Source organism: Sminthopsis crassicaudata, chromosome 1 (genome assembly GCF_048593235.1).
Source record: "Sminthopsis crassicaudata isolate SCR6 chromosome 1, ASM4859323v1, whole genome shotgun sequence".
Classification (NCBI taxonomy): domain Eukaryota; kingdom Metazoa; phylum Chordata; class Mammalia; order Dasyuromorphia; family Dasyuridae; genus Sminthopsis; species Sminthopsis crassicaudata.
The window spans coordinates 556,609,479-556,624,953 of NC_133617.1; the positions used below are offsets into that span (position 1 = coordinate 556,609,479).

At 32.9% G+C, this 15,475-nt stretch overlaps 1 protein-coding gene across 6 annotated transcripts in view; it reads left to right on the plus strand.

The window, feature by feature from the left end:
* KIAA0825 (KIAA0825 ortholog) overlaps window positions 1-15,475 on the plus strand; it is a 541,416-nt gene that overhangs the window by 267,937 nt on the left and 258,004 nt on the right. For all 6 annotated transcript variants that reach the window (XM_074282080.1, XM_074282081.1, XM_074282079.1 and 3 more), the window contains 3 exons: window positions 1-6; window positions 6,447-6,605; window positions 8,479-8,573. The exon at window positions 1-6 is cut by the window's left edge and continues 154 nt beyond it. In XM_074282080.1, the coding sequence (XP_074138181.1) occupies window positions 1-6; window positions 6,447-6,605; window positions 8,479-8,573 (260 nt within the window). The remainder of the gene's footprint in view (window positions 7-6,446; window positions 6,606-8,478; window positions 8,574-15,475) is intronic.

Below are 15,475 nucleotides of genomic sequence, written 5' to 3' on the forward strand. Positions count from 1 at the left end.
AATGAGGTAGGGAAACGGCCTTTTTACCGAGCAATTAGGTGTGTACTGGCCTGAGGCAGCGTCTGCTGGCAGCTAAGGGTTAGTCAAGGAGGTGATAATGCTTCTTAAAGTCAATACTAAACTCAATATTGCATTATAATAGAAACTATTCCATTTAACCAAGTCTGCATTTGTGTAAGAAAAAAGCTGTGCAGAAACAATGTAGATTTCATTTATATACTTTGCACAATAATATGGTTCATAAACTCAATTCAGATCTGCATTGTGTAGTCTGGAGATTTATTTTTCAAGTTAGTTTATTGTGCCTGTGCTACAATCTGAAATTTGTGCAAGAAAAAATTTTCTTATGTAATGTATAGTTCTTCTAGTGAAGGAAGTATTCTTGTGTTAATGTTGTGGGTTGATTTTTTTTTCATGTTTTGTTTTTAAGATTACTATTTTTATTTTATACTTTCATGTTTCTCATATATTTGAAGATGTATTATATTAATACTCCTAGGCTGATTCTGGAGTTTCAAAGGTCTTAGTCCCCTACCACCATGTGGTAAATTGTCTTTGTAAGTTACCATAGCTAAAAAATTCATGTGACCAATTTGGCTTTCCAGATTTAGCTTGGTTCTTGGATGACAGATATGTAATATCATGCTGATTTCATGTTCCAAAGTGTTATGGTTTGGTGGGAGCTGATGGAACTTGTCCTACACTGTCACAACCTTCAAGAACCCAGGGTCTCATTCATTCCATAATTTGGCATTAGAAAAGGACTTTATTGAAACATATATATTATATCAACTTTTATTAATAAGTTTCTGAAAAGTTTGGTGTTTATATCATAGTTTGCCTATAATAGCATTTCTGACTCCAAATTTGTGCTTCATTACACTCCCTTGCTTCATACTAAGTTTCCTCGATTTGGACCATACCACCAAGGAGAAAAGGCAGAGAATGGGTGTTTAGTGGAATGAATACTCATTCAGAAATTAGAGATCCCTGGGTTCAAATATCACCTTTCTTGCTTAATATCTGTGTAAAGTTACTTAATCTCCCAATGCCTCATTTTTCTTTTTTTTGTAAAATGAGAAAACTGAAGGAAATGACTTCTGAAGTCCCATCCAGGTCTAAATCTCTAATTTAAAAAAGAGAGATCATTTCTCATTTAGGAGACATTGAGAAAATAGCTCTAATCAGAGAAGAGAGTTAATAATGGACATGGGTAATATAGGTGATAAAGGACTAGGTTTTGATAAACCTTTAACAATAAGAAAATAAGAATTAAAAAGAAATAGAAGCCAACAGAAGGTTTTTTTTAGCAAGTGGTTGACAAAATAATAAAATTTCAGGCCTAGAAATATTGTTTAAAGATCAATGTGGTGGCAAACAGACTGCAGAGGCAGAAAAAAAAAACCTTAAATATACTGTGAAAGAGGATAACTAAAGGCTTGCTGCAATAATACAAGTATTAGGTGATGAGAATTTAACATAGTATATGGGTCTAGAAGTTAGAAAGGAAAGGATATTTTTGAATGACATTTTTGGTGACTGAACCAAGGACAGAATCAGGTAACTTTTGAGTTGCAAGATAAGAAATTCAGTTTTGAATTTGCTGAATTTGAGCTTATGGTAGTATAATAATATAATGACATGGGAAAACATAGCAGGTAATTGTGTATGTATATGGGGGTGTGTGTGTGGGGGGGGGAGAGGTGAGCCTAGTATATATCTAAGCTCAGGCAGCAGGATAAGGCTAGAGAAATAGATGTCTTGGATATTAGCATAGTGGTAATATTACTTGAAGCTAGGAGAATGAATGCAGGAGCAAAGAGATTTAGAAAATGAGGTTTTTGCTTGAATTTAGCAATTGGGAGGTTATTAGTGACTTACAATAAAACAGTTTCTTTTTTCTCTGCTGGGAACAGAAGCCAGATTTCACTAATTCAGAGAGAAAATATGCATAGACAGATTTTATAAGCAAAAATGAAGTAATGATTCAAGGTGAGGCAGGGTCATTTATTTCTATTTTACTTAAATCTTGACACAGTAAAATTAGTCCCTATTCAATTGTTATTTTTTTCCTCCAGTAAGAAACCTTTATATTTCTAGTTATCATATACCTTTATTTCCAAACCCTTATGTACACAGGTAACTCCAAAAACCTGAGTAACTCCAGAAGGTAAAGAAATGACAACTGAAGCTGTTGCTAGCTTTTTAAAATTAGTTTATTATTTTTAACTTGCTGCTCCCAAATGTTCCAACTTATTGGAGACCCTTACAATTTCCATTAGAACATTTATAATCTGAACTTTGAGGTACAGATCAATAGTATGCACCATGCTAGGATCTCATAGTATTAGAGGCAGCATAGATAAGTGAAAAGCTCCTGGATGAGAGAGCACCTATGGAACCAAAGACTAGTTCCTTAATCTCTCTTATCTCCAAGTACCTTATCTGTAAAATGGTCTCCCATTTAGTCTAATCTCCCAGTGATGGGCTAGATTACTTTTAAGTTTCCTCCAGAACTAAGGCTGATGAATTCATTTATCTCTTAGGAAATAATACAGTATTAAACATACTTTAATAAAGTGAATGATCTGATTTTGTATTGCTAAATAGTGGTTTGCATTTATTTTGTTTGCTTCAGACCACTGAAATTGAAGTTGGATTTTAATCTTGATACTGCAATTTATGTGACCTTGAACAAGTTACTCTTTAAGCCTAATTTGTGAAATGAGGCAGTAGACTAAAAAATGGCTAGGCCATTTTCAGCTCTGAAGGCTATGGTTTTATGAGAAACATTCTAGTATAATAATCAGGATTTTTTTTTTTACTTTATTTCTTATGAAAATGATTGGTGCCATGAAATGAATTGATTTTCCTAATGCTACCAGTGAATTATAGTACAGAACTCGTACTAGATCTTGGCATTTTTCAGTCTATTGCATATAAATGTGCTTTGGGTTTGTCTGTTGTAATTAGTTCTGTGTAAAAGTGATTATGATACTTCAGCAGGGTCCCCGATGTCAGTACTTCAGGGATTTGTCATTTCCTTGATTTGGGTTCTCCTTTCACTGACATAGAGGATAACCATTTTATATAAAAAAGTAGATGATCTTTAAGAGTTTCTGTCAAGCTGGTGAAGAGGTTTTCTAGACTTTGGTACGTTGGGGCTTGATCAATGAGCTTTTTTTATTTTGAAAAATAATATTTTATTTTTCCCTATTACATGTAAAAATGATTTTCAGCATTCATTTTAAAAATTGAGTTTCAATTCTCTCCCTCCCTCCCCACTCAATGGAGAAGGCAAGCAATTTGGTATAGGTTACATCTTTCTAGTCATGCAAAGCATATTTTCATATTAGTCATGTTGTAAAAGAGAACATAGATCAAAATTTAAAAGCTAAAGAAAAATAGAGTAAGACTCCGTCAGTTTTCTCTGAGGATAGGTAACATTTTTCATCATAAGTCTTTCAGAGTTGTCTTGGATCTTTGTATTGCTCAGAATAACTAAGTCATTTACAGCTGATCATCTTAGAGTATTGCTGTTACTGTATACAATATTCTCCTGGTTCTCCTACTTTCACCTTGCATCAGCTAATTTGTGAGCCAGTTTTTCTTAGAGTATCTAGCTTATCACATATTCATGTAAGTCTCTCCAGGTCTCTCTGAAATCATTCTGCTGATAATTTCTTATAGAACGATAATATTCCACAACATTCATATACCATAATTTATTAAGCCATTTTCCAACTAATAGGCATCCACTCAGTTTCCAGTTTCTTGCCACTATGAAAAGGGCTGCCACAAACATTTTTGCACATGTGGGTCCCTTTTCCTCCTTTAAGATCGGTTTGGGATATAGGCCCAATGGAAACATTGCTGGGTCAAAGAATATGCACAGTTTGACCACTTTTTGAGCTTAGTTCCATATTGCTCTCCAGAATGGTTGGATTTTTTCACAACTCCACCAACAATGTATCAGTGTCCCAGTTTCCCCACATTCCCTCCAACATTCAGCATTATCTTTTCCTGTCATCTTAGCTAATCTGACAGGTGTGTAGTGATATCTCAGAGTTGTCATAATTTGCATTTCTCTAATCAATGGTGATTTGGAGTATCTTTTCATATGACTAGAAATAGTTTCAATTTCTTTATCTAAAACTGTTCTTATCCTTGGTCAATCAGTTTTTAAAAAATCTTTGATGTGATAAAGCATCAAAGTAGTTCTTTATAAAAGTAGCACACTATTCCCACTAAAATATTAATATGTAGGAGCTGCTAGGTGGCTCAGTAGATAGAGCACCATGTTTTGCAACATAGATAATAAGTCAGGAGGATCTGAGTTCAAATTTGGCCTTAGACACTTAACACTTCCTATCTATGTGACCCTGGGCAGGTAAGGACCATGCCTGGGTAAAAGGGCAGGTCAATGCTCTGAGAGCCTCCAAAGCCGTGGATCATGACACTTGAAGGAGTTGTGGGACAGCCTTCACTGACACAGATGTTGCTTATGGACTGGGAATGAAATAAATTGGAGGCAGAGGAGAGAGGTCAGACAACTCAACTGACTCTCAGTCTCCTTGTATCATCATCATCCTCTCATGTGAAGAGATCCATTCTACAGGTCTGAGTTAGACTTTCAGCAGACACTGGCAGGTGTTTTTCGTATCACAACATATGGTGCCCAAACGGGGACAAAAAGAACCAGCAGCATTCGAGAGCTTTTTGTGAGTAGGATCCTCCCAGAGTTCCTTCAGGAACCTGTGGGGAAAGAAAGGGAGAAGAGATCTGATAAGAGCCGGGGTAATTAAATGGGCCAACACATCAAAGGGCTGAGCCAGGAGACTGATGAGAGACTTAAATGCCTGTTCTCACTATAGTCCTCTTCTCCTCCATGACAAAGTTTGCCTCCATGACATTTCACAAGATTCAATACCTGTTATAGTTCTACAAGTCTGAGTTAGACCTCCAACAGCCACTGATAAGTGGCTCCCATTAGCACTACAGGCAGGTCATAATTGCCTCAGCAAACAAACAAACAAACAAATAAATAAAATATTAATATTTGGTTTTAGAAATAAAGATTGATATCATAAGCAAATTGAGAAACATAGAAAATTTTACCTGTCAGATCTATAGATAATGAAAGAATATATACTCAAATAAGAGATACTGAGGATCATGGGAAATATAATGGATTATTTTGATTACATGGAATTAAAAAAGTTTATTTGAAAAAAACTAGTGCAATCAAAATTAGAAGAAAAGCAAGAAACTGGGTGGAAAGATTTGCAACAAGTCTTTCTCATAAAGGCCTTGTTTCTCATATGTAAGGAACTAAATCAAATTTATAACATCAAAACAATTCCTCAATTGATAAATGCCCAAATGATATGAATAAGCAGTTTTCAGAAGAAGAAACCAAAGCTATAGTTATATGAAAAAATGCTCTAAATCTTAAATTCTAGTCTAAATTTTTGAGAAAAATACAAATTAAAACAACTCTAAAGTGCCATCTCATATATATCAGATTGGCTGACATGACAAAAAGGAAAATGACATGCTAGAGAGGATGTGGAAAAAATAGGGACACTAGTGCAATAATGGTGGAATTGTGAACTTATCCAACCAATCTGGAACTATACCTACAGTGCTATAAAAGAGTACATACACTCTAATCTAGAAATATCACTGTTAAATCTGTATTCCAAAGAGATTTTTTTTTAAAAAAGGACCTATATGTACAAAAATATTTATAACACCTCTTTTGGCAGTAGTTTAAAAAAAAGGAAAGTGAGTAGATACTCATCAATTGGACAGTGGCTGAACAAGTTGTGGCATATAATTGTGATGTAATCTTATTGTTTTGCAACATGGATAATATAGAAATATATCAAGCATGATTCCATACAAATAATTATATATTGCTTGCCTTCTCAATGGCTAAAAACAAAATTTGAAACTTAAAAATTTTTTTGAATGGATGCTGGAAATGAATAATTAAATATATACATATATCATGTGTGTATATAAATGCTTACCATAGGGCTGGACACATAATATTTCTTAGATATTTTATTCTATAATGTTGTCTTTTCAACATCTGCATCATATAATCTATAAGATAGTGTCTAGATAAGATAGTGTACAATTGAATCTATATAAATCAAATACTTTGAATAGTTCATTTCATGAAAATTTAGTAATTGACCCTCACCACAGCATTTTAGGTTCAGTTATTTTTGATTGGTGCTGTTTAGTATAATAAATCCTCATCAGCATTGCATCTTCTGAAAATGAATTCTCTCTTGTGGTATTAACATATTGGAATCTACCAACTGAATGCTAAGAAATGTGTGAAAAGAGTAAATACAGGTTTTGATCAGCTTGATTTTAAAGAGAACATAGAGTAATAAGCATGCAAATTTGTTTTTTTTTTTTCCCCCTTGAAGGAATATTTGAAAGAACAGCTGTCTTCAATGAATGTACCAGAGGAAAACACATTACCCACCAGACCTTTAAAAGTGACCTTGAAGAGCCTGGAAAAACAGCCTCCTGCCTTTAACCCTTTTCAGGTGTATAAGTGGTTTAGTAAAAAAATGCTGGATCAGGTATGTGGAGAGTAATTGTTATTCAACAAAGATTTGACCTGCACTTATTATGTGCAAGAATCTGACAATGAATAGAAATGAAAATTATGATGATAATTTATTTTAGTGGTTATGTGACCACATTTATTTATGTGGGGTGCTATCTCCAAAAATATACATTGCAAGCTATCAATACCTTCCTTGAAAATTAAAATTATATATTCATTTTCCCTGTGATGTTATTTGATATAAGAAATCTTCCTTCTGTTATTTTGTGGTGTGTGTGTTTGTGTGTGTGTATATGTGTGTGTATCTATTTGTACTTTTTTTGTTTGCTTTTGTTTTTCCCTATAGATTGTGAGTTCCTTGAGGGAACTATCTTTTGTCTCTTTTTGTATCCCCAGTACTTAGCACAATGCTTGACACCCTGTGGGAGCTTAATAATGTTTATTAATCGACTATTGACTGATCCTGGTAACTTTGGTTAGGCTATAAAATCAAGCCAGTACTTTTAAATCATTGGTGTTTTGTAAATGAGGGAATTGTTCACTTTAAGTAGATAGTATGCACAGTTTTCATATATGTTTTGAAATAATCTTGACAGTCTTCTTGAAAATATATCATAGACATTATTTACATAATATTCATTTAAAATGAATTAATTTACATAAAAAATCCTCAGTATTGAAAACAATTCCTGTTTAAATACATAGTTAATTATATCATCTCATTAAAATTATTTAAACCACACAGTCAATGGTTATATTACAATTATAACCCAAAGTGCAAAAAAAAAAGTCAGAAATCTGATAGCGATTTTGATTCCATTTTAATTCATAACTTAGGTATCTCTTTTTGAAAGTCTCCTGACAAATCATTTGAACTGGCATGACAGAAAAAAAAGGATTGCTTGACCTAGAGCTCTGATGAAAAAAATTTAAAACATTGTCCTAATTTGGGATGCAGATAATATTTTTATCATGCCTGTTACAGCTCTAGCCTACATTCATCAAAACTGTAGAATAAGACCTTCAGATGCTGACAACTCAGGGCAGAATTCTTCTACTATATGACAGGATTGTAGGGCTCGATTAATCAGCAGATGACAAGGGATAGTTCTCGTTGGAGTCTGAAAACTGGCCTAAACTGGTATTATCAGAAGTATTTGGGTTTTTGCAGCAGAGAGCTACTAGGAAAGTAGGAAAGCAAACATATTATATCTTTATAAATGACTTGATACCCCAGAGTATTATATTTCAGATTGCATAAAATAATCTTAACCATTATTTCTTCATTTAATAATACCTTTTATCAATACTTTTACTAAGTTATTATACATAGTGATTTCTCTCTATATTTAGATTTCAAATTATCTAATGTTTTAAAAGGGAATTATATTCTTATTTTTCTAATCATCTATTGTATTTGTTTTTGCAAAATAGACAATACTATTATGGCACACTAATTAAAATGTAGCATAAACCCATATTTCTAACTACTTCAAATTTTTCTTGATAAAACTTTTTGCTGACACACACGCAAAATATGAATTGGGAGAATACATTTAAAATTGCCAATTATTTTGCTTTTCAAGAGTCAACCTTTCAGAGAAAATAGTTGGGCAAAATGCCATTAACAGTTGGAGGAATAACGACTCAAAAATTGATTTATCTTTTCATAAATAATGGCTACATCCTCAAATGGATTTATAAATTAATTGCTGTCTTATTGGAATAAAAACCTTCTTCTGTGGGCATGATTGATATCATCTGTCTAAGTCCTTGTTCTAGACCCCCCTCCTTCTTAGTTAGTCTATCACAGCTGGAGCTTTAATTTACTGATCGTATTAACTCTGATTAATAACTAACAATAGCTTCTTCTCATATGTCAACAGTCAGCCATAACTAAATGGGAATGGAATTGGTCAAACTTGCTGCCAAGTTATCTGGGACTGAATAAGACGACCTTCAGGGCACTGCTTAAAAACAGGTAATTTAAAAACATTGGGGAGTGGGAATCAGGTTGGGAAAATTGGCTGCATGGTATTCACTTTTTTAGCAATATATTTTTCATGGATAAGAAAAATTAATGTAGGAATTTCAAAATTTTAAGTTTACTTTGGAAATAACTTGAAATGTTTTCTCCCCATCCATCAGTTATTTGCAAAGCTCCATTGGCAAGCAATAAGAATTTTCATAGATTAAAATTCTAAATATTGTATGGCAGTGTAATTTTATTGAAAATGCTAATAAGTTACTTTGAGAGTGTCACTCAGGTCAGTGTACTTTATATTCCATTCTAATAGTATATCTACACAGTGTTTAACAATCAAGTCATAGGAAAAGATACTGAAGATCTTAAAGAAGATTTATTAAAATGAAGATAAATTGTCTAGTACAGAAAACAAATATATTTACATTATTTTGCTGGTATATATTTTCATGTTTTGTGTCATGTAGAATTTCATATTTTAAAATGTTCACCATTAGTAAAAGGCAAAGCATAGGCTGAGAGCACTTTGAAGTAGATTTAAGACATTGCTAAAAGATCTTAGTATTTGGAAATATTTCTTAAGACTGTTGATTCTCTGTTTTGCCTGCCTGATTTCCTGCTGCTGGTTATGAGAGGCAGCATGGTATGCTGGGCAGAGCAATAAACTGAATATAAGATGTGGGTCTATGATATGGTTCTGTTAACAACTTATGAATTTTATAACTATCTACTTCTTCATTTATAAAAGAAATATAATATTTTAAAGTATTTATTTTAATCATTAATTCTCTCTCTAGGCGCTCCCTATCCATTGAAAAAATAAGCAATATGGCACAAAATGGATATGCTATTACTTATACAAATTCCTTTGTGGAAAATATTTTTAAAACTATAAAATACTATAGAAGAACCATTCTTTGAAATATTGAATTGTTTTTAGTTAGTTTATCATGATAAATTTATTTTAACTTTTTGTTTTAAACTTATTTTATTTACTCAAAAATTTCTTTCAAAGGCATATTTATAATGATAAAATACTGGAATTTTCAAACCATCTTTTACCATACTTCAGTATACTTTGAAAAGCAGAATAGTACTGATGAGGAAAATTTAAGTAGACTAGTGTTGCTTTTTTTTAAGTCACCAGGGGGCGGTGTGGGTATTTGTCAAGCTGCCTGTACCCTGGTCAAGACCCTGAGGACACCTAATTGTCGTGGACCCCTACATCAGGACAGATTTCCACAAATCAAATCTCTCTGATGGTGTTCCCACTTCCCCATTTCTTAATAGCCATTCCCCTTCTAGTCCCTTGCAACATGCTTTTATTCAAATCACCTCTATCAAGTTCATTATTGTAGAAAGTATTTAGTTAGGGTGGTAAAGGAACCATAAACATACTAATATCAGAACATTAATCATGACTATTCCAGACTGTGACTTTGATTTAGCCCATTCCACCCCCTCAATGCATCATGGAAGACAAAGAAACTGGAGATGCAGGTTTTAGTCCCTTGCATCTGGAGCTTTGTAAAAAGAAATTTGCTCTTGACCAAGAACAGTCCCTAGCTGCCTTTGTTACCCAAGCACAGGAGTGCCTTGGGGTTTCTCTTGTGTGCTGCATTAGCAGGTGTGAAGGAGAAGTGGCCAACATCAGTATCGTCTTTCTTTGCTTTTTGGCTCATCTCCCTAACATGGGGTCAGGTTCCAGTATTTATTCCTATCTTTGCCTCCAAACCCCTTTTCCCAAATGTTCTATAACTTCTAGGGCACCGTTTTTTTCCTCATCACCCAGGCTTGCATCTTAGTGCATCATCCCCAATTCTTTATTTGCACTCATCCCTCATATCCACAATGTTGTCAACAGTGTCATCTTTTCTACCTTCCCAGTGTCTCTGCACTCACATTGCTACCATCTTAGTCCAGGCTCTCATTATCTCTTGCCAGAACTATGGCGGTAACCTTCTAATTGATCTCTCTGCCTCAAGTCTTTTCTTTACTGTAATCCATCCTCCTCTCAGCTTCCAAATTGATTTTCCTAAAGCACAGATCTGATTATGTCACCCACCACTCAACTCAATAAACTAAATGATTAATGTTCAGGTATTAGTATGTTTAAGTTTCCTTTACTACTCCAACTAATACTTTCTAAAACAATAAACAGAATAGAAATAATCTGAAAAGTATGCTCAAGGAATTAAAAGGAAAGAAAGTGGCTAGTAAATGTCATACCCTATTAAAACGATATGATTATTGGATACGTGCATCTTTTGATTGACATTAGAACCTAAACTAGTATAGGGGGCTTGATAATAACTATCCTTTCTTAATTTCAGGATCAAAAACAAAATCTTTATGTCATTTAAAGACCTTTACAACATAGTCTCTTCCTACATTTCTAGGAGTCTTTCATTCTGGCCTTCCAATTTACTTCCTTTCTTGCACCTTATGATGCTTTCCCACTGGCCTGCTGTTATTTTGCTAGCTTCCTTCAAGTCTCAGCTTAAATGCCATCTTCTAAAAAAAATTGTTCCTTATATCCCTGAACTCTAATGTCTGTCCCCTGATGAGAATTTTCAGTTTATCTTGCATATATCTTGTATGTATTTTTTGAATATTGTTTCTTCCATTACTTGTGTGGTCCTTCAGAGAAGGGACCATCTTTTACCTTTCTTGGTATCCTCAGCACCACATATTGTCTGATACATAACAGGAACTTTAAAAACACTGATTTACTGACTGACAACATTCCATCTCCTAAATAATTAGGCTGTTCTCCATAAATGGAATATGTTTCATTGTTTCAGTCTCCTACCTTCCCTGACTTCCTTTAAGTCTCAACACAAACTCCACCTTTTGCAGAAGGCCTTTCCTAGTCTGCCCTGATCTGACAACCTCCCTAAAGTTGGCTGCTTGTTTATCAAAGTGTAATCAAGATAAGTTGCGGTAAGGGGCCCATTGAGTTGCTCGGTATCAACTGCTTTTCTTTGGAAACTCTTTCAGTATTTTCTTTCTCTTGTGTCACAGTTTCTTCATTGCTGTGCTACATCAGGTTGGGTAGCAACACATCTCCTAAAGTGTGTCATCAAAATCATATAAAAATTTTTATTTATTGACATGCATATGCAAAAACCCCACTCTATTCTGATGGGGAAAAATAACTGTTCTCTACCCGCTAAGGCAGGGGGAAAAAAAAAAAAAAAGAAAAAATTCCAATAAAATTTATTGAGAAAGTCTGCTCTAGTACCATATTTCCTCACCCTTTTTATTCTTTGATATACTTGGAGGTAGATTGTTTCAGTAAATGCTTAATAATTATCTAGAAGTGAAAAGGGACTTTGCTCATGCTTTACTCCAATCTTTCAGTCTTAATTCCACATCCTAGATAAGAGTGAAAGCCAGAGAAGTTAAGAATCTTAGATCTTCCAAATAGAAAGCAGTAAAACAGGAGTCCACTCTCAGAGTCTTTGGTTACAAATCTAGGGAGAGGTCTTTCCAACATAACCATGCTGCTTAATTCAGTTCAGTTCAGCACCCATTGAATAAATACCTACTTCTTCCTGAAAGTCAGTCTCATGAATGTAGGGGAGACTAAGTTAGATTTGAGACAGAATCTATTCTCAAAAGTGTTTACAATTTAATTAAAAGAAAATAATTAAAAGAAAAAAAGAAAGGAAAAGGCAAGTAGAGCAGAATGGGGGAAAAGGGAGCATAAAAGAGAGTGGAGAAAGAAGACTATAAAGGAAAAAAATTTTTTCAAAGAGTAAATAAGGAGAGAGTGCAAAAGAGTGGGTAAATCTCTGCTTTTAAGTTATTAAATAGTTTATGAGAGTAAATCTCTATATAAATTGCTCAAGTTTAATGAAAAGAATAGGTATATCTTTTTATAGATTTTTTTAAAAAAAGTATAACTTTTTATTGACAGAACATATGCATGGGTAATTTTTAACAACATTATCCCTTGCACTCATTTCTGTTCCTACTTTTCCCTTCCCTCCCTCCACCCTCTCCCCTATATGGCAAGCAGTCTTGTACATGTTAAATATGTTATAGTATATCCTAGATACAATGTATGTATGCAGAGCCTTACAGTTCTCTTGTTGCATAGGAAGAATTGGATTCAGAAGGTAAAAATAACCTGAGAAGAAAAACAAAAATGCAAGTAGTCCACATTCATTTCCCTGTGTTTCTTCTCTGGGTGTAGCTGATTCTGTCCATCATTGATCAATTGTAACTGAATTAGATCTTCTCTTTGTCGAAGATATCCACTTCCCAGAATACATCCTCATACAGTATCATTGTTGAAGTGTATAATGATCTTCTGGTTCTGCTCATTTCACTCAGCATCAGTTCATGTAAGTCTCTCCAAGCCTCTCTGTAAGAATAGGTATATCTTTTAAGGAAATTATTTCTTCAGTGTAGCTAATCTAGCATTGTTTTAAAGGTTACTCTTCAGGTTCTAATTGCCTTGGTAACCCTCTAATCCCCTTCACAATAAACATAACTCACTAAACTGTTAATCTTCAAAAATAGTCTAATTCTTAATTCCTCAGGCACTTCATCTCTGACCCCTGGACCTTCTTAGACAAACAAAGCTTCTACCTCTTATGTCTTTGCCTGAAATTGAAGAAACACCCATGCGAATCATGCTCATTTCAAATCTAGTGTAGTCCATGACTACTAGGAGTACTTCTCCCACATATAATAAATGTTCTGTCTATCTATCTACTGATCTATCTGCAATTACTGACCTAGGAAAAAAAAAAGTTAAGAAGCGTGAACTTGGTATTGATTTGAACATTACCCAATTGTGTGTTCTAGAGCAAATCACTTAACCTCTCTGTTCCTAATGTGTAATAATACTTTCCCTCTGTACCTCCCAAGGTTGTTGTAAATATTTTTCTTTTAAATTAGATTGTAAAATCTAGTTTTCTTAAAGAAAAATCTTTGAGAAGAAAATATTTAAAACATTCAACATGTAGAATGGCATTAATAGTAATAGTATTAAATTGTTTATATTAAATTAATAACATATTCAAAAGAGCATTTAATTTATAGAATTGTAGGATTTTAATTAAAATAGACATTTCTGCCATATACATAACACTGGTTTCTCTTGGTTCTCCTAACTATTCTGTCTCAGACACCTTTGCTAGATTATCATCTTTCTCTAATTCATTAAATGTGGGAGATCCCCATGGTTCTGTCATGGTATTATTTCTTTCCTTTTATTCTCTCCTTTGTTAATCTCATCTACTCCCATGGATTCAAATCCACAGCTATATGGATTTGAATCTACTAGCTATATATATATATCTTCTTGTTAGTCCCATATTATTAGTTGCCTGCTGGCTATATACCTGTATGTTGTAGACCTCTGAAATGCAAGATGTCCAATTACTCCTCCTCCATAATTAATAATATTATTAATTTATTTTAATAAATTATGCCCATAAATTATATATGAATTTATTGTATATGATATTAAATATACATTTGTACATTTTTGTCTTTATTTACATAATATATGTGTGTGTAATGTTTATTTATTATTGAAGTGGTGATGTGAATCCTCAACTAGCTTATTCTTAGGAATTGTTAAAATGAGAATCATAATCAGATCAGTTCTCCCAGATTGTCCTATTTGTATAAAATAATGAGAAGTCAAAACTGTTAATCATTTTCTATCTCTTGAAATTGTTACATTATTTTGTATTTTAAAAAACAATTTTGTACATATTATAATTATCCACACAATTGAATATTTCTTAAGGTCAGGGACCATTTCACTCTTGCTTCTGTAGTCTCAGTCTTTGCATAAGAATATAATGAATTTAATTAAGCATCATCTAACTCAACTTCCCTTCCAGTGAAGCAGCCCCTTTGATAGTATCTTAGACAAATGCTCATCTAGCCTCTGCTTCACTAGTAGAGACAGATGGCTCATGGTATACTAGGTTGTCTGCAATTTTTTTTAAATACTAATATTTGGTAATCCAAACATTCAATTTAAAGGAATAGAATCACATTTCAATAAAATGAAAGGCAAGGGGGAAAAAAAAGCTTTTAAATTAATTGTATTTGTGTATTTCTAATTATAGGAAATAAAGAATTTAATCATTTGAGAAATAATTGATACTTTGAATTATATACTATATTTAAGAAATGAGTTTTGAATAAACTGACTTTTTGTGAAATTTTCATTTTTAGATTTTTTTATTTGATAATACTTTATTCCAAAAAAGAGAAATTCAGTAAAACTGCTATAGTTGTAATATATCTTTATAATGATATATCGTCAGTTTGTTTTCACCAGATTGACTAAATTAGTCTGTTATATACTCAGAATAATTTTAATATGCAAAAATATATTCATGAAATTAAAATTTTGATATTAAAGCTCGAATGAATTCTGAAATAGTATTTGAAAATAACATGATCACAAGTTCTATTAGTGTAATAAATATAATTGATTAATCAAAGTACCAGACCATATCCTACCAATAAGAAGGAAGTAAAATTCGCTTTGAATGAACACTTTTTTACAATGTTGAACACAAATTTCAAATGTTTACACAATATCAAATATGTGTCTGAAAACTGAAAAAATCAGTCAATTATCTAGATATTTCCAAGTATCCAGATGTTTAGTATTTAGATAAATGCAACATAAGGATATTTGACTAAACTTTAAAGCCAATTAACACTTTCAGTGTATTAAATGCTAGTATAGAAGCGTAAATGGAAAAAAAAAGTTGACACATTCTTTTAAAGTGTATAATTTGCTTCCTTTGAGTTCCATAGTGAACATTTAAATTAAAAAAAATGTATCTTAATGAAAATTATTCATCTTTTTAAGTCTTAAATGTATCACAAACCTGTCCTTTAAAATCCATTTCCCA